Source organism: Mirounga angustirostris, unplaced genomic scaffold (assembly GCF_029215605.1).
Source record: "Mirounga angustirostris isolate CCGP_5_RB_7025 unplaced genomic scaffold, mMirAng1.0.hap1 SCAF_7, whole genome shotgun sequence".
Taxonomy (NCBI): Eukaryota; Metazoa; Chordata; class Mammalia; order Carnivora; family Phocidae; genus Mirounga; species Mirounga angustirostris.
Window position 1 is genome coordinate 32,933,283 of NW_026991715.1, and position 25,530 is coordinate 32,958,812.

Sequence of the window (25,530 nt, forward strand, 5' to 3'; positions counted from 1 at the left end):
TTCTTTTTTTTTTAAGATTTTATTTATTTGACAGAGAGAGACATAGCGAGAGAGGGAACACAAGCAGGGAGAGTGGGAGAGGGAGAAGCAGACTTCCCGCCGAGCAGGGAGCCCGATGCAGGGCTCGATCCCAGGACCCTGGGATCATGACCTGAGCCGAAGGCAGACGCTGAACGACTGAGCCACCCAGGCGCCCCTATGTGTCTGTTCTTTGACCGATGCCACCCTGTCTTGAATACCATAGCTTTGTGGTCTTAAAATCAGCTAGTGTGAGTCCTCCAACGTTTCCCCCTCTTTTTCAAGACTGTTTTAGTTATTCCAATTCCTTTCTATCTCCACATAAATTTTCACATCACACTCTTGAGATCTAAAATATTCCTGCTGGGATTGAATTGAATCCATAGATCAATTTGGAGGGGGGTAGATTGTCTTCCAACCCATGAATCCATTTACAGTTGAGGCTTGAAGAACACGGGCTTGAATTGCACGGGTCCACTTAGAGGTGGATTTTTTCCTCAATAAATATGTAAGAGCACTGTAAATGTATTTTCTCTTTCTTGGGTTTTTCTTAATAACATTTTCTTTTCTCTCATTTATTCTAATACAATCTGTAATACACATAACATACCACGTATGTGTAAATCAACTGTGTATGTCATTGCTTATAAGGCTTCTGGTCAACAGTAGGCTGTTAGTAGTTAAGTTTTTGAGAAGTTAAAAGTTACGTGTGGAGGGGCTCCTGGGTGGCTCAGTTGGTTGGGCGACTGCCTTCGGCTCAGGTCATGATCTTGGAGTCCCAGGATCGAGTCCCGCATCGGGCTCCCTGCTCGGCGGGGAGTCTGCTTCTCCCTCTGCCCCTCCCCCCTCTCATGTGCTCTCTCTCATTCTCTCTCTCTGAAATAAATAAATAAAATCTTAAAAAAAAAAAAAGTTACGTGTGGATTCTCCACCACACGGGGGTCAGTACACCAACCCCCACACTGTTCAAGGATCAGGTATATTTAGATAATTTTTATTTCTTTCATTAGTGTTTTAGTTTTCAGCATAACAACTGTGCACATATTTTGCCTCATTTACATGTTTGTTTCAGTGGTATTGTAAATGGTACTGTTTTTATTTTTATTCTTACTTTTTAATGTACTTTTTTTATAATAGATTTATTCCTACGTAATCTCAACACCCAAGGTGGGCCTCAAACTCACAACTCTGAGATCAAGAGTAGCACGCTCCACCGACGGAGCCAGACAGGCACCCCAGTGGTACTGTTTTTAAATCTCATTTCCAGTTGTTCATTGCCAGTATACAGAAATATAATTGATTTTTAGACGTTACCTTATATCCTGTCATCTTGCTAAACTCACTGTCAGTTCTAGATTTTTTTGTACATTCCATGGTATTTTCTACATTGACAATCATGTCATCTATGAATATAGACGGTTTGATTTATTCTTTTCAATCTGTAGGCCTATTCATTTTCTTGCCTTACTGCAGTGCCTAGAACTTCTGGTACAAATATTGAAAAGGAGAGAAGAAGAGAGTAGAGGGCACTGGCATTCTTGCCTTCTTTGTAATCTTGGGGAAAAACAAATCAGTCTTTGACTATGAAGTTTGATTTTTGTTATAGGTTTTTATGTGGTTTCCTTGTATCAGGTTGACAAAATTCCCTTCTATCCCTAATTTGCTGAGAGTTTTCATTATGAACGGATATTGAATTTTGTTACTTTTTTTCTGCATCTATTGAGATGAACATGTGGCTTTTTCTTCTTTAGTCTGTTAATCTGGGGAATTGTGCTGAACTAGCCTTGCATTCCCAGGGTAAACCCCTGCTGTATTCGATTTGCTAATATATTCTTTTTTTTTTTTTTTTTAAAGATTTTATTTATTTATTTGACAGAGAGAGACACAGCGAGAGAGGGAACACAAGCAGGGGGAGTGGGAGAGGGAGAAGCAGGCCTCCCACAGAGCAGGGAGCCCGATGCGGGGCTTGATCCCAGGACCCTGGGATCATGACCCGAGCCGAAGGCAGATGCCTAACAACTGAGCCACCCAGGCACCCCTTGCTAATATATTCTGTTGACAAGTTCTGCACTGAGGATTTTAGTAGAGACCTTAGGAAAATCTAAAGTCCTTAACGCTGCCTGTAAGATCTCCCCTCCCCAGTGATCCCTGACCTTATGGAATGAGTTTGGGAGTGGATTCTTCTATTTTCAGGAACAGACTATAGAACTGGTATTGTGTGATAGAATTTGCCAGGGAAACTGAGTCTGAAGATTTCTTGTGGGAAGGTTTTAAACCAATCCTGGATTATGCCGGTGGGCCTGATGTAATCACAGGGGCCTTAAAGTGGAAAAGGGAGGCAGGAGAGAAGGTCAGAGTGGTGTCACATGAGAAGCTGAGTGGCTTTTGCTGGTTTTGAAGATGGAGGACAGGGCCACAAGCCAAGGAATGCAGGCAGCCTCCAGGTGCTGAGAAGGCAAGGCAACGGATCCTACCCAGCGCCTTGAGGAAGGAATGCAGCCCGGCCGACGACTCTGGACTCTGGGTTTTGGCCCATGAGAACAGTGTCTGACTTCTGAGCTACAGAACTACGGTAGAGCAAATCTGAGTTGTTTTAAGGTATGAAGTTCGTGGTCATTTATTAGAGCAGCAGTGGCAAACTAATACAATGAAAAACAGTAGTTTCAAGGAACTCGTCCATCATTTCTTCTGAGTTGTCAAATTTATGGACCTAGCATTGTTTGTAGTGCTCAATCATTATCCTTTTAATGCTTGCAGGGTCTGCAGTGATATCCTCTTTTTAATTCCCGAGATGGGTAATTTGTGTCTTCTTTTTTCAAAGAACCACCTTGCATTTCCTTGATTTTCTCTAACTTTGCTGTCTTCAGTTTCATTGGTTTCTGCCCCTTTATTATGTCCTTTTCTTCTGTTTTGGTTTACAAGAAGCTCTTCTGTTGCTCTTCTTCTGCTGGTTTTTAAAAATTACTTTTGCTTTGGGGCGCCTGGGTGGCTCAGTCGTTGAGCGTCTGCCTTCGGCTCAGGTCATGATCCCAGGGTCCTGGGATCGAGCCCCGCGTGGGGCTCTCCGCTCGGTGGGAAGCCTGCTTCTCCCTCTCCCACTCCCCTTGTGTTCCCTCTCTCACTGTGTCTCTGTCAAATAAATAAATACAATCTTTAAAAAAAAAAAATTACTTTTGCTTTTTTAATATGTCATTTAATTTTAAGTTTGTGGAATTTGATTTTGACAGGAGCTGTGTCGAACAAGCAGCTCACAGCACCTCGGACACCCGTATGGCGCGCGCTCCTCACAGGCGGCCTCTCCCCTGGGCTGCAGACTGGCTCTGGCTGTCAAGTCGGTGTCCCTGGCTTGAATGGCCAACTCAGTATGGACGGGGCCAGGTCCCAGTATTCCCCTGCTTTTCTGCCTTCCCACTTCTGAATGGGAAGCCAGCCCCAGAGTGAGGCTTCATTCACCCTTGACCCCTCTCCTCTCAGCCACATGCCGTCCGCGAGCGCGTCCTCTCAGCTCTACCTTGGGAACACATCTGGGTCCGAGCGCTTTGCACCGCCTTCTCTCTCATCACCTCGGATCAAACCACATCAACTCCCACCTGGCTCTGCAGCAGACACAGCGCTGGGCCCCCTGCCACTGTCCCTGCCCGTGCTGCCTGTGTTCACCACGCAACAAGAGTGATCCCGTTAAAGTGTCAGTCCTGTTAGGCCTCTCCTCGGCCCCTAGCTCTCCAGCGCACCACTGCGAAGAGAAAGCTCAAGTCCCGGCCACAGCTAGCAGGAGCTGCCCTGCTGTGCTCGCTCTTCTCTCCGTACTGGGACTCTTGCTCTTCCTCCGACACCTGTCTCTGCTCTCTCTCTGGTCTACAAAGCACCGCCCCAGACCCCCACAGGGCTCACTGCTTTGCCTCCTTCTGTTCACACTGCATCTCCTCAGAGAAGCCTTCCCTGACCACTAGGTCCAAAAAGGGAGCCCCTAACACTCTCTCCCCTTGTACTTTATTTTCCTTGGCATTCACTGCTGGAATGCTATTAAATGCTATTTTTCTCAGCATTCGCATACTTGTCCCGGTGCGCCCCTCCCACCACTGTTCTTCTGACCACCTCCTGCCCTAGAACAGGACCTGGTGGATGCAATTGTACTAAGTCAGGATGAAAGAGTGAGCAAATGACTTCGCAGCAGCCAGGAGAGTGCCTACAAGCCAGCCCTCGCTTCCCCTCCATCAGGACAAGGGCACGCTCCTTAGCAAGGCTGACGAGGTGCTAGACAAAGTGGTCCCCTCGACCCCTGTGGCTCCATGTGGCCCCTTGGCCCCTCACCCCATCACTTCTTTCAGTTCTACTGAACATGTGGGTTCCTCCATCGGACCGCTCTCCCTCAGCACAGGTCTTCCTCTATCTTCTTGGGCCTGAAACCCTTTCCCTACCTCAGCTGGCTTGTTCTCCACGTGTCCTTCAGGTCTCAGCTTGGCTATCACTGGCCTCCTCTGACCACCCCCTCAGCTCCAACTGACCGAGGCCTCCCCCACCAGAGTACATGTCACACCGCTGCCGCCTCCCCCACCAGAGCGTGAGCTCCCTGACGGCAGGGCTTGTGACTTACCAACCTCAGAACCCTGGGACCTAACCGAGTGAGTGTTCAACAAACACAATCTGAATGAAAGAATAAATGAACAAGTGAATTAATGAAAACCAAGTCTGCTGAGGGGTAGGGTGGGGACGGCAGACGACCACTCCACTCCCCATCCCTGTCATCCTCCCACAGAGAGGGCCTCATTCAGCCTTGCTGAGGAGCAGGGAAGCAATAATCATCCAGGGTCTAGAGGGTGTCAGCCAGTCAGAGTTCTCCGTCCTGTCCTTGCCATAAGGCCCCAGCACATGACAAGGGTGGGAGAAGTGGAGAGTAGCCTCTAGGGCCTGGCAGGAAGAAGTCACATCATCCTGAGTTCTGGTGGCTACAACCCCCATTACCACTTTCTGCCTGAGCCCAGGTCCTACTTCTTGGCCACGGTTTCCAGGATGGCATCCAAAGGGAGGACAGAGAAAGTCTCCTTTTCGCTTGCAGACCATCAGTGATAAGCTGGGTGGTGTAACCAGAACCCACAGCCAAGCAGCCTGGGCCTGAGCCCAAAGCCCTGAGTCACACTGCTGCCTTTGTCCAGGAGGTTTTGCTTCAAGGTCCAGAAGGTCAGAGGCTAGTAAGAGGAGTACAGACCAAACTTCCCCCTTCCCTATGTCTTGTCTGTGTGGATGTGGGGTGGGGAGGAGGGCAGTAGCAGTCAAACTACCCGGCCTGCATGCTCAGCACCACGGCACTGGTACGGCTCCCTCACCACGGCCCCCGGTTGCTCCTTCAGTCCCACTGACACGCCCCCGCCTCCACTCCCCACAAAGAGCCCAGGGCCCAACGTCTCCTGTTAGCTTTGTTTCTTTTTTACGATTTTATTTATTCATTTGAGAGAGAGCGAGCGAGCATGAGCAGGGGGAGGGGCAAAGGGAGAGGGAGAGAGAAGCAGCCTCCCCGCTGAGCAGGGAGCCCAATGCGGGGCTCAACCCCCCACAACCGGGATCATGACCTGAGCCGAAGGCAGACGCTCAACCGAGCCACCCAGAGGCCACCCGCCACTGGCTTTATAGTTAAACACTATTTTGTGCCACATGCCTGAGGGTGGAGAGATACTGGGGTCCTCAATTAAGCCCCCACTAGTGTTATTCCTTCCATGGGGACCCATTCCCATATCCCAGATCAGATCCTGGTGGTCAAAGAGGACTCAAGGACTCTGGGGAAGCCCAGCTCCAGCTGCTACCATCCGAGGCCAACACAAGTCCCCCTCCACAGCTCAGCAGGTCCTCACCAGCCCTTGCTCAAAGGTGCAGCTGCTCCCACAACCTCAGAGCTCACCTCTGTCAGGACGAGGCCCATACCAGACTTGTCCCCAACCCGAGCCTTCGTTCCCAGCATGTGCTGGGGCAGCCTTATCACCCACCCCCCTTTCTCAAATTCACCCACAGAGTCTGCTGACACCATCTTTAAAGGGACCTTTGACCTTGACCCTAGCCAGGCCCCAGCACCTCCTTTCTGAACTCTGCCCTGCTTCACCACAGAGCAGCTGTTCTGCCACCCATCCTGGTCCTCCCACCCCTGCCTGTCAAATTCAACACTATCACCTTCTGAGCCACATATTCAAGCTTTCCACAGCATGTTGGAACCAAATCCTAGCTCTGCCTCTCAAAAGCTGTGTGACCTCAGGGGACCATTCAGCCTCCCTGAGCCATGATTTCCTCATCTGTAAAACATACTCAGAAGGTGACTTAAAGGTTTTAAAGGCAATGAGGCAGAAAGTACCCAGTACATGGTAGACTTTTGGGTCTGATCCCCACGATGCCTGAGCCATGAGGCTTCCTACCCCGGCAAAACAGGTTCCTGCTTCCCTCGTGCCTTCCTGGGGGGGGTTGTGTGCAGGCGACAGCTCTCTCCCGAGCTTCCTGTGTGTTGTGGCATGAGGTGGGCCTAAGAGGGTGTGAGGCCAAGCCAAGGGACTTTGGGGAAGGAAGCCACCCACTGCCCTATATTTGTGCAGGCCTCAGTTTCCCCCTGAGCTCCGTGAAGCTGAGCTTTCTACAGGCCAGACCAGGAAGGGGAGATTTCTACACAGAGGCCAGGAGGGGCTGCCTAAGCAGCAGGAGTGAGCCTGTGATGCACTGGGAAAGGCTGAAAAACAAACGCACCAGAATCCAAATCAGGAAAGCCCAGGGCCGGGGTTGCCATGGCAACCTGCAGCAGGCTCCAGGCCTGGCACAGGGCTCCTGTGGGGGGGGAGCCGGGACTTGCCGGGCTCGGCTGCCCCCGCCTCCGAGGCCACCCCCGCAGTGCACCTCGGTGGACACGGGGGAGGGGCGAGGGCACAGAGGGCCCTGTCAGGCGGGCCTTCTTCCAGTTTCAGGGAGATCACACCTCTCCAAGAGCGAGGCCTACACCCAAGGGTCCTCCGGAGTGCCGCAGGCCACCCCCAGTCCTTCCAGCACCCTGCCCCCAGCCTGTAAGCTGCTGGGGCTGACACACAGCCAGGGGCGTCAAAGCTATGTCTGGGGCACAGGGGGCAGCGAGATGATCCCCCAGACCTTCCGTCAGAGCCAGGTGGGGGAAAGAACAAGCAGGGCGCCTGACCCTGCTGTAGTGCTTTATGCATGTTTTCTCACACTTAACGGCACTCCCCTGCGACAGCTGAGAAAACAGGCCCAGGGGAAGGCAAATGACTTGCCAAGGTCACAGAGCTACTGGGTGGGGAAGAGCTGGGTCGCAGCCAGGGTTTTCCAACTCCTGAGCCCAGACCCTTCCCATGGGGCCTATTACTGGATGCCCTGGGCTGATCATCCGCCGTGTCATCAGGGGCTCCTCAGGTGCCTATCTACCCAACCTGGGGGCTCCTAGATACGGTCCCCCAACCACAGGACTGTGTCCAGTCTGCAGAGACACACAACAGACAACGGCCCTCATGCCTCCATTTAATGGCCAAGCCAGCACCACCCAGATGATGTCCAGGCCCCAGTAGGGAAGTCCTCCCTCCTGGCTGGTATCCCCTGAAGAGCCCAGCCAAGCTGGTGCCCATCAGCCTCACTAAAGTCCCAGTCCAGTCCCAGTGTTGGGGAGCAGCCTCATCTCAACTCCTTCAGCAAGCTGTTGATGGAGCCCAGCAGTTCCCGGAAGTAGCCCTCATCCTCACCGTCTCGGAGCTCCAGGGCGGCCAGAGCCTGGTACTCAGCCTGCAGGCTGACCAGCGTTCTGCTGAGCTGGGGGTCCTGACGGTAGCGGTCCCGGCAGGTGGCCAGGAGGGCGCCCAGCGTCTGCAGCACCTTTTCTCGGGCATCGTGCTCAGGGAGGGCCAGGAGGTGGGCGGTGATCTCGCACCAGCCCTGCTCCCGCAGGCCCGGCAGGAGGTGCACCTGGCGATACTGCTGCAGCTTCTCTGGGGACGTCTCCCACGTCAGGTCGGCCTCCTCCTCAGCAAACATCTGCCGTCCGCACATCCAGGCACCAGGGGTGGGGTTGGGGGACAGAAGACACAGAGCGGTCAGGGCCGCCAGTCAGATAGGAAGGCAATGTGGCTGACCCATCTTCCTCCATCCTTCTGGGCCTCAAAGACCCAACATGGGAGAGGGCCAGCTGGATTCACGGCTTCACACGGGCTCCCCCACCCATCCATCCAGAGGTTCATTTGTCTGTCCATCCATCCACTCATCAAAAACAACTGCAATATGCCAGAGAAACCAAGATGGAGACACGATCCCTGCCCTCAAGGAGCTCAGGGTCTAGCAGGAGAATACAAATTAACTGCGTAATTCCTAAGTAGCACAAAAACTTTAGTTCAGCAGTGCACCGTGGGGGCCAACAGTCTGGGTTCGAATTCCTGCTCCACCACTGACAGCCGGACGGCCTGGGGCTGGCACGGTGTCATCTCCTGTGTGACACACAGCCAGGGCCCCGCACACAGCACCCCCGGCAGCGGGAGCTCGGGTATCAAGTTAGAGTCACACCGTCTGTACCTCAGAGCACGTGAGCTGTACGTACGGCGGCGGCGGCCTCACCTCCACTAGACCCACCCCCTCAGAGGAGGGAGGGCACAGCGCAGAGAGCAGGATGGCGCTTCCCTGAGTCTGGAGGGCTGCGTGGGAGCTGTCCAAGCGGACAAGGGTGGAGGGTCCGCACACAGGGGGTCGCAACAACAGGCTGAGGCCCACCTCCTTTGTTAAGAATGTCAGGCTGTCCTGGTCCGTGGGGCGTGAGGGTCCGGCTAGGCCCAGAGCACAGAGCCCTGGCTGTGTGTGGCCTTCATGCCAAGGGCCTGGGGAGTTGAGACAAGTTTGGGCAGAAAGTCACAAGCTTGGCCGGTGGCTGTCAAGTACAGAGACCCAGCCTCATCAGCACAATATGGTGGGAGTCATGGCTGCCAGGCTGCCAGAGGCAGACATGCCTGAAACCTGACGAGTGACCGGCTTCTTCCCAATGTCGGGGGAAGGCTACACAGAGGTGGAGGGTGAGCAGGGGTGGAGATGTGCTTTACTGGCTGTACTGAATGTACCTGCAAGGAGAAAGAGGAATCTCTGCCCTTACTCCAGGTGAGAACGAGGCTGCCGAGGACAGGGAAGACAAGAGGAAAGCCCAGGCAAAGAGCAGGGGCCACAGAGCACCACCTGATGGCCTTGGGGTCTGTCAGGGCTGGTGGAGGAAGCAGGGACAGGCAGGGATCAGCATCCTGGCACAGAAAAGGACGAGAGGGCTCTGACAGTCCTGTCCTAAGCTACCCCGCGTGCCCCAGCTGCACCTCCGGAACATCCAAGTCCCCACTGCCCTCGGCCTCTACCCCACGTCCACTGCTCCTCACTGCACCAGTCAGCCCCCTGCCTCCCACTCCCGACCTGCCTCCTCCAGCCGGCTGACAGCAGACTGCCGTCCAGCCCCACACCCTGCACAGCTGGGCATTTCTGATGTTCGTAACTAATCCCTTCCCAAGGACTTCAAGGCCCCGCAGGGTCCACCCCGACCTGTGCTTGGCCTCATCCCCACACACGCCCTCACCCATGCACCTGTCACACGAACTGTCCCCCAGAGCCTTTAGGGTGCAGCTTGGAGGCGCACTCCCACCTAACTCCAACTCCACAGTTAACTCACCCCTCAGATCTCACTGCCTTCCCTGACTTGCCAGAACAGGTCAGAGTCTCCCAGTTGTGAGCCTCTGCAGCCCACATGCTCCAGGAGCTACTGTGATGAAAGTCTGCCCCAAAGCACCAGGAGGGCAGGGACTGTGGATCTAGACCAGCACCGGGCAGGACACACATCCAGTCAACACTCGTGGAAGGAACCAGTGGGTGGGTCACCCGTGTCCCTTCAGCTCCACAGAGGCAGGAATGGATGTGGACTCATGACCAGAGGCCAGCATCTCATCTCTGTAGAAGCAACAATCTGAGAGGTGGGTCCACTCTCCGTGGGAACTCTGCAGTGCAGCTGCTACTTTCCCACGACACCCTCAAGGTGTAGGGCACCTCCAAGGGCACCCTGGCACGCCTCCACCTCACGCAGCTCTGGATCCAGCCCCGGGCTCTTTCTGAGGAACGGCAAGCACAGAGAAGCTCCGGCTGCCTCAAGCACAGTCTGGCTGACACAGTCCTGAGCTCACTGGCTGGCTGAAACTCCTCCACCGTCCTCCCCACCTGCAGAAGGACAGTTATCTCTGTACTCTCTGCACAGAGACACCAGTGTTCCCAGCACCCCGAGCCTCAAGGTGAGCTCTGGGGGCCAGCTGACTCAGGTAGCTCTCCGGTGATACACCAATGCTGTGGCACCTGCCACACCAGGACTGGGGGCAGCAAAGAGACACCGAATTCACCAGAGGAAAGAGGTCAGTTTCTCCTGGGAAATGCCAAGCCGACATGCAGGTCCTGCTCCAGGCTTGCTGGCCTATTGCCAGGAAGTCAACTGTGCACAGGCCTTATTAACTGGATGTGAGCACCACATGGCTGCCTGCTGTTCTGGGTTTCTGCAGCTTGGAGAGAGAGAAAGAGGGAAAGAGAGAGAGGGAGAGAAGAAGAGAGAGGAGGGGGGAGCGCGAGAGGCGGAGAAAGAAGCAAAGGGAATGAAAGACAAGGCAGGCCCGGAGAGTCAGCGCCCACACAACAGCCACTAACAGACAGAGAAGCAGCTCTAGACAACTCTGACCCTCAGGCTGAGGCAGGGGCAGGCGGGCGGGCCCGGGGCCTCTCAGCCTCAGACACTCAGTGGTGGTGCCGGCGGCTGCCCAGCCCTGCTCCCCGAATCCGCAGGCAGCTGTTCTAGGGAGAGTGTGGCCAGAGAGGCAGCTGAGAAAGTCCTGCTAACGCTCTCTGCAGCCGCTGCATTCAGAATCCAGACCTGGCTGGCTGCACTCTCTTCTTAATTAAGACACCTTTCAGGCTCACAAAGACCAAAGTGGGTTGGACTCTCCTGCCAGGTGGCAACAACAGGGTTCCCTGGGCCCCTGGAGGGCGGCCATTCTGAGCCCTTGCCCAGGGCCAAAGCTCCCAGAGGAGGCACCTCCATGTTTCTAGGCTCTAAAGATCTAAGATCTAAATCTCAAAATCTAAACCTAAAAATCTAAAGATCACGTTTCTAGAATCTAAAGATTCAGCATTATTCCAGCCTCTGGCTAATTGGGTGTTCCGGCTGCTTCGAGGGCTCCCAGACACAGCTGCTCCATCCCACCTGCTCCCCATCACCCCACCCTAGGCTTTAGCCAAATGACCTGTCATTCCATGAAGGGCCGATCGTGGCCATTTCTGGCCCTCCATCACGCTGGCACACTCTGCCCTGCACCCCTCGTCCCCCCCCACCAGCGCCCCCGCCCCTTCCCCTCCTCACCAGACCTCAGGTTTCAGTTTAGCCGTCACTTCCCATGGGACACCCTCCCTGAGGCCTCAGAAATTCTGGGTTCGGGGCCCCAGGGAGGGGCTCCCACAGCCTCCCTGTCTGCCCAGCACAGTCTGACACGTTTTCTCGGGAGCACCATTAGGAGGATGGAAGGCGGGCTGGAAGAGACGTGGGAGGAGGCCAGGGCCAAAAGGCCAGAAGCAAAACAAAGCAAAGTGACGTGGAGGCACCACAGGTCCGGGCACTCACCTTTTCAGTGACCAGGTCATAAAGCAGAGTGACCACGCGCACGGCCAGCACCTCTGTGCCCTTCGCCTGCACCAGGCTCCTCAGGACCTGCAGCCCCCCCAGTTTCAGGAACTGCTGCTGGGCGTAGGGGAAGTGCCGCAGAAGGGAGCACAGCGCAAACAGGACCTGCAGAGGGTAGGAGCCACATGGAGCTGGGCCTGCTCCGGGACCCAGCAAAGGCAGCCAGAGGTGCCCCCACAACCCCAGCCCAGCCTCCATTCTTCCCGGCCCCACCCGCCCCCCTCAGGTCCAGCTCCACCCCAGAACACAGGTCTGTGACAGCCAGAAGAGGGGTCAGACCCCTCCGACATTGCCCCATGGGCAGACAGAATCCCACCACAGGAACCCAGAGGGTGGTACCCCAGACTATTATGGGAGCTGAATGTAGGCCTCCAGATGCCTCGGCAAGCGGCCATGCTGTGTGAGGTGAGTGGGACCTCTTCCCTGTATGCCAGCCAGTGGATGGATGACCACTCAGGTCCCCAAGGGTGACAGGGACAGCCTGAAAAGGGACCCTTGCCTTTCAGGCTCCACAGATGAACTGGGGTCTGGACAAGAGGAAGGGAGCAGATACATACCTTCTTCTTTGCAGGGAGAGGCTGCTCTGTAGCCAGGATGACCAGCAGCTTCTGTAGGGCTCCCCCTTCAATGGCCTCTACTTGGACCTTTGGGTTGCTGGAGGGAAAGCACAGGACAGCATGACACTGCACCTCCTCACCAAGGTGGGGGCACGCCACTGTGTTCAGTCCAGGGATCTGGGTGGTTAGGGGGATGATAATGTCCCAGCCATTGCCTGGGGAAAATTAGGTGCTCAAGGGAGGGTTCCCACTTGGGACAAGCCCGAACTTAGCTAGGTGAACAGGTGAAGGGCTATACGTCCACCTGGGTACAAAGGCCCATGGCCAAAATGACAGGGCCAACAGCTCTCACACTGCCCTACTACCCAGGAGCCAACGGGCTGGAGTGATCTGGGAAGAGAAATCACCTCCACCCTTTTAAGATCTCCTGATGCTAAAGGCGCTACTCAGTGTCCCTCCCACGAAAGCCTTCCTTCACACTCCCCAGGCCTACATTGGTTCTTCCTCCTTCCATCACCCCAGGCAATCACACACTGGGGGGCAATTACTAAAAGGTCTGTTCTCTGAGCATGAGCTCCTCCAGGCCACGTGCTGGGACTTGCTCCTCTTTCCTCACCTGGGTGGAGCACACAGACAACATGTGGTCAATGCTTGTGGGAAAAAGCAAGAACGAAAGAGATCCAGGCAGCCTCTTAACCTGAGCAGATCTTAAAACAGGAGCAACCTAGGTGCCTCCCCACTGTGAGAGTAGCTGCTGTGATTGCCGCCGTGTTCTCAGCATGTTCTCAGCGCTCAGCACACAGCCTACGCCCTGCGGCCCAGGAAAAGCGGGCCAGAATGAATCAACACACAGTGCACAACCAGGACTGTACCAACCAACACACAGCAACACTGTAACACTCAAAACCTAGAGCTGCCTCTCCAACTCCTCTTCCCATTCTGGGCTGGAGAAAGAGAGAGGAGGTTCAAACATTCAGGCACAACTCTCCTGGACGGAAGCATAGGGGCCTGGCTGGTGAGACCTCCACAGGGCAGGGTGCCAGGCAGGAGACATGTCTGGGAACCTCTTGCTTTCCAAGATCAAATTATGATCAATTAGGGAGGAAGTGACAAGCACAAGGACCTGTGTAGTCAGGCCTTCAAGGGGGGTCAAGGCTCCCTCGCCAGACACTTAAGAGGCCTCAGAGAAGAAAAGCCGGAAGCCAGAAGGAAAGGGAGGGGCCAGACCAGAGGTCACAGAGTGGCTCTCACACTCACCCAGACAGCCCACAAAGGGCACTGAGTCTCTTCTTGGCTCTGGCTGCTTCACCTTAGCAAGGCCACGAGCTCCCTGGGGACCCAAAGAGCACCTGTTCCTCCTAACCCCCAACCTCGGCAAGGGGCCCTCATGGCATCGTGGAGAGTGAAGCAGGGCCTGAGACCCAGAGGAAGTGGGAGGCAGGGAACAAGAGAGTTCACACTGCACTCGCAGGAAAGGGCCTGCCACACAGCAGGTGCTCGGGCCAAGCTGGCCTGATGGCGTGGTGATGGGGCCCCATCCTACCAGGCACCAGCTTCAAGTTTCAAAGAAGACCCAGCACGCTGAGCCAGTTTTCCTGCTCTAAATGGGGGGTGCATGGGTCCCTCTGCATCCTCTCAGCCAGAAAGGACGTGCAGGGTGGGTGCTAGCCTGTCCCACCGCAGCTCCACTGGCGTGTCTCAGGGGCAGCCTGGCAATGGGCCAGGGTCTCTGGGGAAGGGAAGCTGACAGCTCCTCTCCAGACAGGCAGGTCGGCACCAATGCAGGGGGGCTGGGGAGCTGAGCCTCTCCCCTGCCCCCTGCTTCCCCCACTTGAGAAAGGCAGCTGCTTCATCAAAGCGTGAGCTAATCAGGACTGTCTCTGCCATCACATGCCTGAGGAACACTCACCCGCAACAGGCAGGGTCTTTTCTAGGAAAAGAGGACCATGCTGAGAAATTCACACAAACGTCAAAAGCTGCCTCCCAAGGAAGGGGGGCTGCGAGACCCAACCATCACATCAGCCTCACAGGGAGCACTATGCATCATGGGCCCACACAGTGGCAGGGACAAGGTCCTCCAAAGAAAGCACATGGAACTTTGTGCTTGTCTATGGATCTGCTGAGAACAAAACCTAGAGATGAGATCATCACCCGGCCAACCCCGGAAGACAAGGGGTGTCCTAGGAGATCCACTTGAGCATGCTGGGTACAGGGACCCGCCAGGGCACCACCCAGAGGAGCAGACCTGTCACGAATAGGAGGCAGTGTTGGGAGAGAGGGGAACTGTGCTCACCCACATCTTACTTGTTAGGAGGGGAGAGAAGGCTCAAACCCCTAAAGGAACCAAAGCACCGACAAGAAACGAAGTACCAGGGCCTAAAGGGGAGGGCACATACTGTGTAGGCAAATCCTCAGGATCCTCCAAAGAGGAAATAAACTGACTGGGAGGAAAGGAAAGATGCCAAAAGCCAGTAAGAGATATGGCTTCCTGGGTACTTCTTGTCCCCGGGACCCTGATGTAAGTGACAGAGGGCCATACAGCAGTCTGTCCTGGGAAAGATGTAGAGGCAAGCCGCTGCTAGGCAGCTGCTCAGGGAAGCCCCACATGCAGGACGGGTCTTTGGGGAAGAACAGCAGCTCTCTAGCACTGAACAAGCCAGGATCCACACAGAGGAGAGAGACCACACCACCAGATTTTACTTAGAAGTTACAGAGGGAATGAACAATATGGAACATTAGGCCAGACCAAGTGGCTCTGAACCTAAGGCCGGTGGGGGTTCTGAGAAAAAACAGGAAGGTCTGGGCTGGAAGAGCCAGGAGGGCTGCACTGGAGAAGAGACACTGCAGGAGGCGGAAGAAGGTAGCTTGTGGACAGGAGGAGGAAGGGCAGGTGCTCAGGGAAGAGCATGAGTGTGTATGGAGAGGTGAGACCACTGAATGAACAGCTGCCCTGGAAAGTCATGGAAATGGGGCCAAGAGGTGCAGTTGACAAGTAGGTGCAGATCAGGAGGTCTGCTGGTTGGGAAGGATGATGCAGGACCCAGACCCTGCCCAGCCAGCAGAACCTGCTCCTGCTCCTCCTTCCTCAGCAAAACCAAACCCAAAGTAGAATGAAGAGTTGATGACAAGCTCCTTTAAGCCACACAGAAACCAGAGAGGGCCCAGGAGCAGGACAGTGGCCCTGGGGACAGGAGATGAGATGGTGGAACACTCTGAACCAGGCACAACTTACTAGTCCCGGGTCAGGTCGTCTGTGGCTATGTGGTGTGAGCCTGTATCTGCCCAGCATCCCCTCTGTCCCACCTCCCAGTAATGACACTCTTGCCTCCCTTCCTTTGAGATACTGTTCCCTCTCCCACTCTTTATGATCCTGATGGGGTGGGTCCCAACTCCCAAAGCCACAGAGAAGGGCTTGCGGATTAGGTGCTGATCCACCATGGGTCACCCAGGACTGGGCAACCAGAGCCCTGAGTCTACAATGGAGTCAGGACAAAAAGAAGCTCTTTTCTCCGTAAGATAGGCTGCTACCAAGCCAGGAGCACCTACAGTCATGACAGCAGTGGCTGGATCCCCCCCCATCCCCAAGGAGAGAAGCTCATTAAGGTAGGACAGAATAGAACTCACACAGAAAGAAACCAGAGGAAAAAAGTGAAAGCCCAGTACTTTGTTACTTGCTGAAATCACTTTCATAAGGCAATAAATCTACTTTTCCACCTGCAGCAGAGTCCTGAAGAACCTGGGTGAGGAGAGCAGGCCCATCGGCTAAACGCGGGCCTGTGGCCAAGCGTGGCCTCAGCAGCCCTGGGCCTTTTCACCTGACCAACTTAAAGGCAGGTAAGGTGCCCATGTAAGTCTGGGCCCTACGGCAGACTTCAGTGGCTCCATATACACTTCAGGGGTTCTGTACAATACCCTCCGACAACCGTCTTTCAGTTCTGCCCAGCTGAGGGGCTAAGGAACACAGCAGAGGGAAGGTGGGGAAAATGAGGAAGGTAGAGCTTGTGTTTCCAAATGACACTCAGTCCAGCCAGGCAGGGACAGGTGAGCTGGGCATTCGAGCAATCTGCTGGGGGGGGGGGGGGGGGGGGGCGGGGCGGGCAGGTACCAACATGCTCTCAGAACCTCTCCCTCCCCCAGCAGCTTAGCCTTGGGCTCTGAATGTTCATTACTCTGTGCTCTGGGGGATGAAATGCCCCAAACAGCTGAGTGAGGTTAGGGGATGTACAAGGGCCAGGGCCTGGAGAACCCTTGGGGGGAAGCCTGTGACCAAGGGCTGATGACCTTGGGCAAGTCCCTTCATTTCTATCTCCTCACCTGTGAGGCAGAGCTAAAAATATCTTGTGTTAAAGATATAACAGCTAACGAACGAACGCCAAAAGCAGCCAACTGCAATGTGATGGAAACATTACAATTAGGGTGGGTTTGCTACAGAGATCCCAGACTATATCCTCGAGAACACCGATGTCCCGGGCACGTATATGTTGGCCTCATCTGCCTCCTGCCTACAGACCCGTGCAGGGGGAGGGGTGGAAAGGTGGTTCTTGCTGGCTGGAAGGTAGGGAGCCTGACAGTTGGGGATTTGAGTGTGTGAAAAGGGCAGGGGCCTGGCTTGCCTCTCAGCGACCTCAGTGATGCTGGTGTGCTCAAAGTCAACAGAAGGATATTAAGGACGTGGCTCGTCTCTGACGAGATAAATGAGACTAAACCTTGTTCAGGGGGCTAAGCCGGCTGGACTGAGTAAATACCATTAGGACTTGGATTACTGGGATGTTCACAATCAGCAGGCAAGTCAGCTGTCTGTATGCAGAGGGATGCCAGCAGCTGCTACTTTGTAAATCTTGGGTGGGGCTGGGGGGGGTAGGTCACAGAAATGGAAATGATTACATTTGCAGAAACCAAACAGTTTGGGTCAGGGTGACCGATGTAGGCGATCTGTCAAGGGTCAGAGATATTTCAGCTAAGCAAAGCTGAGCAAGTGTTGGGGGGCAGTCTGAGGGAAGGTGGTTCAGCTGATCCCAGGGTGTACAGCCAAGCCCAGCCATGGGCCCCATGGCAGTGCCACCCACGAGATGCCCTTCTCCCTCTCTGGCACTCAGGACGGGCTACATACTTTTCAGGGCCAGTGCAAAATGGAAATGTGGATCCCATGTTCAAAAACTATTAGAAACTTCAAGATGGAAAGGGCAGAGCATTACACCAAGCACAGGCCCATCTCAGGGCGGGGTCCCAGGCAGCTATTTGGTCACACAGCCACAAAGCAGGTGCTGCTGGCATCAGGGCCCATGTGCACAGTAACAGGAAACACACAGAGATCCTGTTTGGGGAGAAGAAGAACAACAAGGACTGAAAAGGGAGTTCAAGTAACTAGAAAAGGACAAAAACTGGAAAAGGCAGAGACTTCTGGAATGGAAAGTAAGAGGCAGGTTGACTCATTACCTGGGACTGAGTAAACACCAAGGTGAAACCCCCAAAGCAAAGCCTGTGTCATCCAGAATCCCAGTCCCAACCTAGACTCTAGGCTTGTCCACGCATCAGGGTATGTGCTCTCTCTGGAGTCCTCACTGTATTTCTAAGTAGGATAATGATTCTTTTTTTCATTCTCTTAGTAACAGAGGGGAAAAAAACTGCCGTTGTTGTGAAATACTCCCTGAGAAGAATCTATGAGGTGTGGAAAGGGGGCAAATCTCAGGGGAGGACATGGTTAGGCTTAATCATTTGCAATCCTTCCTGATGAAGGGGTACCTGCTCACCTTCTTGCCCAGAGAGAAAGATTCCTTCTCTGCTGGCCTCACCTTGTCTGTGCCCTAGCATATGGCCTTGATGATCTGTGGAACACAAGGATTTGCAGGATGTGTAATCTTGAAATAGGCAGTTCATTAGGGATCTATACTAGCCTGCCATCTAGGGATTCATGGGGGTAAGCAATCAATTAGTCAGTCAAGAGATGGACAATTACCAACTTGAATAAAAATAAAATAGGTTCACCAAAAGAATAAATACCACATACAACTCTTCCACATGAAAGTGAAGCCCCCAGGAGAACCAAAACATCCAGCCTGTAACATGAGGCTCATACCACAACTAGGATGATGGGAACCATAGTGGGCCACTTCAAAAGTTCCATCTGGACACAGGGGAAGGGTAAGAGTATCACTGGACCCATTCACAAACAGTTCACCACCAGAAGCCAGTCGTGTAAGCAAATGTGGGGCACACACAATTCACCACAATGATAGTGGTCACAAGAGTATCTCTAAGAGGCCCTCTTTGTGCACACAGGTGCACGCACGCACGTGCATACACACACAGATCAAATGCCTACCTCTGGAAGGAGAACCAGGGCCTCAGAGGGTGTAGCCCCAAAGAATCTTAACAGACATCTGCTAGCTCTCATACATAACTCTGCATCACAATCACCAGGGACACTGTTTTGTTTTTCCCCTCAAATGATTTCAGACTGGGCACTTTAAAAATTACAGAAAATTACACAGAAAACTTACAGAAAACTTACAAAAGAGTAAAAGAACTCCCATTAAGATTCACCAATTGTTAACAATTTACATCTGCTTTTTAATTCTCTTTCTCTCTATATATATTTAGACGTATTATTTTCTCTCCTGAAACATTTGAGAGTAAGCTGCCTCTTTACCCCAAATGTATCAAGTGTGTCTCCTAAGAACCACAGTACAAATATCCAAATGAGGAAATTAACATCAATATATGATCTACAGATATTCAGATTTTACCCACTGTCCCCAGAATACCCTTTTTATAAGAATAATTTTGGTCTGTGGTCCAATCCAGGGCCTGGCACAATGAATTCAGCAGCATGTCTCAAGTCCCCTCTACCCCTGACACTCCCTCCTTAGTCTGTCTTTGTCTTTCACAACACTGACAGTTTTGAGGAATGCAGGCCAGTTGTAGAATATTCCTCAGCCTGAGTCTGTTTTCCCATGGTTAGATTGAGGTTACGCATGTTGGCAGGAACACCATAAAAAGCAACGTTGTGTCTTTCTTGGTGCATCTTATCAGGAGGCACCTGATGTCAGGGAGGCCCACAATGAGCTGTGTTCACTTGGATTACTGGTCACAGTGGTGTCTGCTAGATTTCTCCATTATGAAGATGCCATTTGTCCCTTTGAAATTAATACATATTCTGTGGGGAGACACACTCTGAGATATGAAGACAGCCTGTTCCTCATCAAACTTTCCCCCACCAGGTGTTCATTGATCATTCCTCCTTAAAATTATTATTACTGTGATGTTTGCCAAATGATGATATTCAAGCTCGATCACTGCTTCTACCTGTCTGTGTTGGCAGTCTATGTGAAAGAAGAGGCTTTCCTATTTTTTCACTTACTCATTTCTATCAGTATGGATTCATGGATTCTTAATTAATCTATGGGTTATAATCCATTTCTATCATTATTTATTTTGATGCTCAAATTATCCCTGATTTAACCACCAGAGCCTTTTCATACTAGCTTCTGTATCTTTTCTACTTATTTCCACTGTTCTCTAAGCACTTCCTTACTTTCTGGCCCAAGATGTTCTTCCACAAGATATTAGTTATATCAGCTGTAGAATCAGCCATTTCACCAAGGAGCACTTGGCGCACTTTTTCAAAATTCTAACAGATTCTAACCCTTATCCTATACATACTGAATCAAAGCCTCAGCAGTTGGGGCTCAAAAACCTGATTTTTCATAAATGTTCCAGCTGATCCTTACTGGTAAGCCTGGCACTGATGTGAGGACCAACATTTGGGATAACTAGACCCAGTCACCAACCTTTTACCTGGTATAGCACCTCTGATAATGGCCCAGTATTTGAAGAGTACAGCAGTAGGGGGCTCCCCATCAAACAAGGCAGCTTTCTGCTGCCTTGAGTTTTAAACTCTTTTTTTTTTTTTTTAAAGATTTTATTTATTTATTTGACAGAGAGAGACACAGCGAGAGAGGGAACACAGCAGGGGGAGTGGGAGAGGGAGAAGCAGGCTCCCCGCAGAGCAGGGAGCCCGATGCGGGACTCGATCCCAGGACTGTGGGATCATGACCTGAGCTGAAGGCAGTCGCTTAACCAACTGAGCCACCCAGGCGCCCGAGTTTTAAACTCTTCTAATTGCTTGAAAAATGTCTTCTGATAAGGAGTTGAAATCTGCTTTCATGAAGCTTATTTATACCCCCTGGTCCCAAGTCTGCCCTCTCAATGTAGAGAGGGTCATCTGACTCTGTCCGGACAGGCCATTCCTTCTGAAGCTCAGGGGCAGCCGAATGCCCAGAGAAAGCTCCCCCTCAAAATCTGGCAAACCTACCTGCAGGGCTCCCCCGTGGCCAAGCCCTCCGGAGTCCAGTGGGCCCAGCTGCCTCTGCCCCAGGATCACTCTGCAACTAAGGCCTCAGGTCACGGATAGGTTTTCGATGGTAGTGTTGCAGAACTGACTCACACTGGGCCTGCCTAGATCCAGCCCCTGAAAACTGTTCACATGATGAGCCAAGGGTTCTCCAACATGGCCCTGAACCTAAGTACACATGGCAAAAACCAAGTTACCAAAGGTATGGGTAGTATGACATCATATATTTGTCTCTGGGCGGTAGGATTTATTTTTTTAACAACAAATATGGGTTCTTATAAAATTAAGAATTCAATAACAAGATTTAAAATGTCACTTTCCTACCCAAGCCCTTCATCCTAGCATGTCACTCCACCTTGAGATCCTCATTCTGTCATGTACCCAGCATGGTGGTTCGCCCTTTCTGATCTGTGTTACCTGCTCCCATGTCCTCATGTAAGAATCTGAATGCAGGTTGGACAGGACAGAGTCTGACATGAGATCTCTGGCACTATTTGTAAACAAACATTTATTAGGTCTGATTGTTCAAGTAGCTACAAATACACGTCTTTATCATTATTTCTCTACCTAACCTATTAGATTATCATGAGATTCTGCTGAATGCTTTCCTGAAATGCACAGTCCCTCAATGTCTATAACACTCATCTAAGCTCCCAGGACAGCTAATCTTTCTGAAAAAGAAGTTCAAACTGGTCCTCTGGGGTGCTGACAAAGTTCTGTGGCTTGACCTGGGTTGTAGTTGTACGTATGTGTTAACTTCCACCCCTTTTTTTAAAGCCCCCCCCCTTTAAAGTTTTATATATTTAAGTAATCTCTATACCCAACACGGGGGGGCTCAATCTCATGACCCCGAGATCACGACCTCAACTAAAACCAAGAGTAGGACGCTTAACCGACTGTGCCACCTAGGTGCCCCAGGAAGACCATTCTCCTTAAAAGACAAGTCAAAGGCAAAACAAAACTAGAAGGGAGGACGGGGATGCCCTCACATGTTGCAATGACTCATCTGCCAAAGCAGGGGGCTGATGCCCTCCTAGCCATACTCTCACTCTGAATGCTAATTGCTTGGGCAGGTCCCTTTGTTCTCAGTGTCCCAGGTCTCACCCCCCTGGTATTCCTGACAGTGTTGTCGGAGCTTCACACCCTTCTCTGGTTGTTCACCCTTTTTCATCTCTTACACAAAAACTCCACTCTAACTGCTCGCTGTGCAGCCATGTTGGCCTCTAGGCATCTCCTCTCTTGTTCCCTGCAGTAATCACCTATGACTGCATCCAGCACATTTCACTTCTGAGTCATCCTCCTTTTGAAGCTCTTGCCCAAACATCCTGTCTACCTGCTCCTGGACCTTCTACAATCTGCTTTCCCCCAAACCCAGAGAGTTCTGCATTTCCCTTACCTTCTCCAAACATGGCCACTTCCTGCTAAGGTCCCCAACACTTCCACTTCACTGAATATATCCTTTCTGTTGCTCAGAATATAATTTCAGTGAGGCCCTTTTCCCCATGGTTCCCTTAATCATCTGAGAGATGGAACTGTCAGAAAAGTGGGTTAAGAATGAAAGCAAATCAAGAATTTATCAGAGTCTTGTTTTCTACTGAAGGAGATTTCCACCTGCTCAGCTACGTGGGGACCCAAAGCGCCACACCAACTTGCTTTGGCACCAGTTTTATAATCTCAATTCAGAAAACCTCTTCTACACTGAGGGTAAATAGCTGACATCTTATCCCATCGCTAGTTTGTATGTTCTTGTGTAGGCCAAGAGCCAGTGATGTCGACTTTTATTTCACCCAAAGCCCAAACTCAGCAAACTAGTGAATAAAAGTTGCTCTGGCACCAGAGAGAAATGGGCTCAAGTCCTACTTTCAGTATTTTCAAATTGTGTGATTTGAACAAGTTACTTAAAACCTCCTTGGACTTTAGTTTCTGTATCTGTAAACAGGGATTAGTAATATTTATCCCTTGGGATTGCTGTGGGGATGAAATATGATAATATATAAGGAGATTAGCATAATTCCTGGCAAATACCAAGCATTCAATTAATAGTTGTTTTATCATAAAGTATTATACTATTTAATGAAAATTACTATTTTTACTTGTCTACCAAGGAGCACCTGGGTTTTCAGGCTTCTCAAAAGTAGGAGGGGCCACCTGTGGTTGGAGACAAAGAAGTACCACCTCCCACTGAGTAGCCCTAGGTTGTCATTCTCACCTCCTCTGGCTACATGGACAAAAGCAGGGCAAAAAGAATTCATGGGGGAGAAAGGTAATTAACAAGCTAGAGGGAGAGATTGGGAGGAAGGATCAAAGAAGCTAATTAAAGCTGGCTAAAGGGAGGCCACAGGGTGGGTAACATGCAAGATTGAGAGCTAAAGAGAAATTATCTGTGGCCTATAATTATTCAACAAATGCCTCCCAGTAATTGTCTCAGGCAGTCTGAGGGAGGCAAGGTAGGAGTAACAAGGTTAAGCAGAAGAAAATTTAGACTAAAGCATATGGGAGATTTTTTACACGTCAGATTTATCAAGTTTATTAGAGAACACAGAGAGGATGTTACTTGAGGTCATCTATACCAGCTATCATCTATATCTCCATCACCCAAGATGCTGGGGGGACCAGAGCAGGCCAGATCCACAGGGTAAGAGGGCTGCAGGAAATCACCTAGCCAATCTCTGTTCCAAACTGCAGGCCATACACCTTCTCGATAGGCCCTTGGTGGCTCAGGAAGGAACTTCCTTACCCAGATCTTGCTCTCAAGGGCTCAGAGGTGTGTGCTGAGCAATCACTCACCCTTCCCTCCAACTTCCTCCTCCCCTTTATCAGAGCCGATGGAATCAAGTGGGGCCTGTTTGGCTTTTGCCACAAACTGTAGAAATGTTTATGAATGAGCCAATCTTTTTTCCCCCATTTTATTGAGAAATAATTGACATACAGAGCCATCTCTTAATAGCAAAAGAAAAAGCAAAATTCGTGGGATGGTCTACAGCTGAAAATGACAACACTGAAACACTTCATTTACAGGATTTGGAAGTCATATAGACTACAAATCTCTCTGCTGTACAACATACATAACAAGTCCCCAAAATATCCTTTGTTTGTTGAGGTTCTGCTCAGATATTTAAGGTTTCTGACAGTTTAAATATGGTGAACAATATGGTAAACCATTCAAATATTTTGCATCATTGGCATTTGGAAAGATCTTTATGAACAATTAGTTATGGTTCTGAGAGGGAAATGCAGCGCCCAGGCTCCTGGTTCTCTGTGGGGGTGGGTCAACAGGGGCTCCCCGGATAGCTCCATTTCGTGTGGCTCCTCTCCTGGCTCAAGTAAGCATGGGTTTCCTGTCCCTAGCCACTTTTGTCACACTGTAACAGAGGAGAAAACTGGGTGGAGCGGGTCTGGTGATAACTCTAGGTCAAGAAGGACACAGAGCTTCCCCTAACGCAGGAACCGAACTAGAAGACCTGCCCTTGCCTGAGGTCCTTAGGCCTGAGTCACCAGGCACTGGAATGGGGGCCTACAAGAAAAGAGAAGACTTCCTACTCTCTGAAGATCTTTAAGAACTGGAGAAAAGCTCCAGTTACTCTCAGCTTCTGCAGACAGAATGATGGACGGTTCCGTTTGTGAGCATGGTATTTGTCTGACTGAGGCTCTTTGTCCCAAAGGTTGGTCAACAAATCCTGATTGGGCCCAGGGTGCACAGGGTCCTCAGCTAAGCAGCTTGGGGCCAGAGCAAAGAATGAAAATAGTTGGGGCACCCGGGTGGCTCAGTTGGTTAAGCGGCTGCCTTGGGCTCAGGTCATGATCCTGGAGTCCCAGGATCAAGTCCCACATCGAACTCCCTGGCAGTCTGCTTCTCCCTCTGACCCTCCCCACTCTTGTGCTTTCTCTCTCTCTCAAATAAATAAATAAAATCTAAAGAATGAAAATAGTTCTTGCCCCTATTAGACAAAATTAACAGCCAACAAGGACATGTGGAGAGGCACTGTATTAGATAAGTCACTGTGCAAGAGTCCAATGTTAGGTGTAATCTGAAAAATGGATGGCTTGACCAGGAAGGTGCCCTGGAAGAATGACCTGAGTAAGACCAAAAGTCATTAAGATAGGAGGAAAAAGGTTACAAGTCTGTACGTATTACCCAAATGAATTCAGATAAAAGTCTTTCTTCCCCTCAAAGAAAATGTTAAGAATCACCTTCCACAGACCTTTTAAACTCTTTTTCTAATAAATCGTTAAAAGGCCTTAAGTGCTGGAACCATTCTGAAGCCAACAAAAAAGTTACGCTCATAAAATAGTTAATGTCAAAATGTAAATGGTTTGTTTAAGATACAGCAATTGTTGCTGAATCAAATACAAAATCTCTATGGCTTGAATAGCAAGGGAAACAAAAGGCTTGACGATTTAGTGCTCGTTAAAGCCTGTCTGGCTGAATTTTAGATTGCAGCTTAAAAGAAAAAACATTAAACCAGTTCAAGTGTGAACAGACATATGCACAGCAGTTTCCAGCTGCCTACAATGGGCCAAGGACACAGCCTGGAATGTGACGTGCACACACCAAGGCTGAGGGTGGGTGTGGTCCCATGTCTAGGGTATGGGGTAGAGCCTGAGGTGAGCAGACCCCCAGCACCAGGACCCCGGGTCGAGGCTCCCACTAGGCTTGAGTTCAGCACTGTGGAAAGGGTCAGCCCCCGTTGGCTCTTTCCTGCAGGAAGCCTCAGGTGCTGAGGATAGTCAGCTTCTAGGCAAGGCTGGCTTCTGCCCAAGAGAGGTGGAAAAGCCAATGCTTTTGACACCCCTTCCCATTTTCTGGCCTTGCTTGTCAGATACTTCCACGAAGCCACACAGTAGGACTCCGGCCCTGCGACATCTGAGACCAGCCCGGTGACCTTCACAGGCCTCAAGTT

At 51.5% G+C, this 25,530-nt stretch overlaps 1 protein-coding gene across 6 annotated transcripts in view; it reads right to left on the minus strand.

Moving 5' to 3' along the window:
• SIL1 (SIL1 nucleotide exchange factor) overlaps positions 1 to 25,530 on the minus strand; it is a 219,706-nt gene continuing 194,176 nt past the window's right edge. For all 6 annotated transcript variants that reach the window (XM_045893334.2, XM_045893341.2, XM_045893325.2 and 3 more), the window contains 3 exons: positions 12,277 to 12,373; positions 11,660 to 11,824; positions 1 to 8,022 (listed from right to left, as the gene is read on the minus strand). In XM_045893334.2, coding sequence (XP_045749290.1) covers positions 7,666 to 8,022; positions 11,660 to 11,824; positions 12,277 to 12,373 — 619 coding nt within the window. In that variant the 3' untranslated portion in view covers positions 1 to 7,665. The remainder of the gene's footprint in view (positions 8,023 to 11,659; positions 11,825 to 12,276; positions 12,374 to 25,530) is intronic.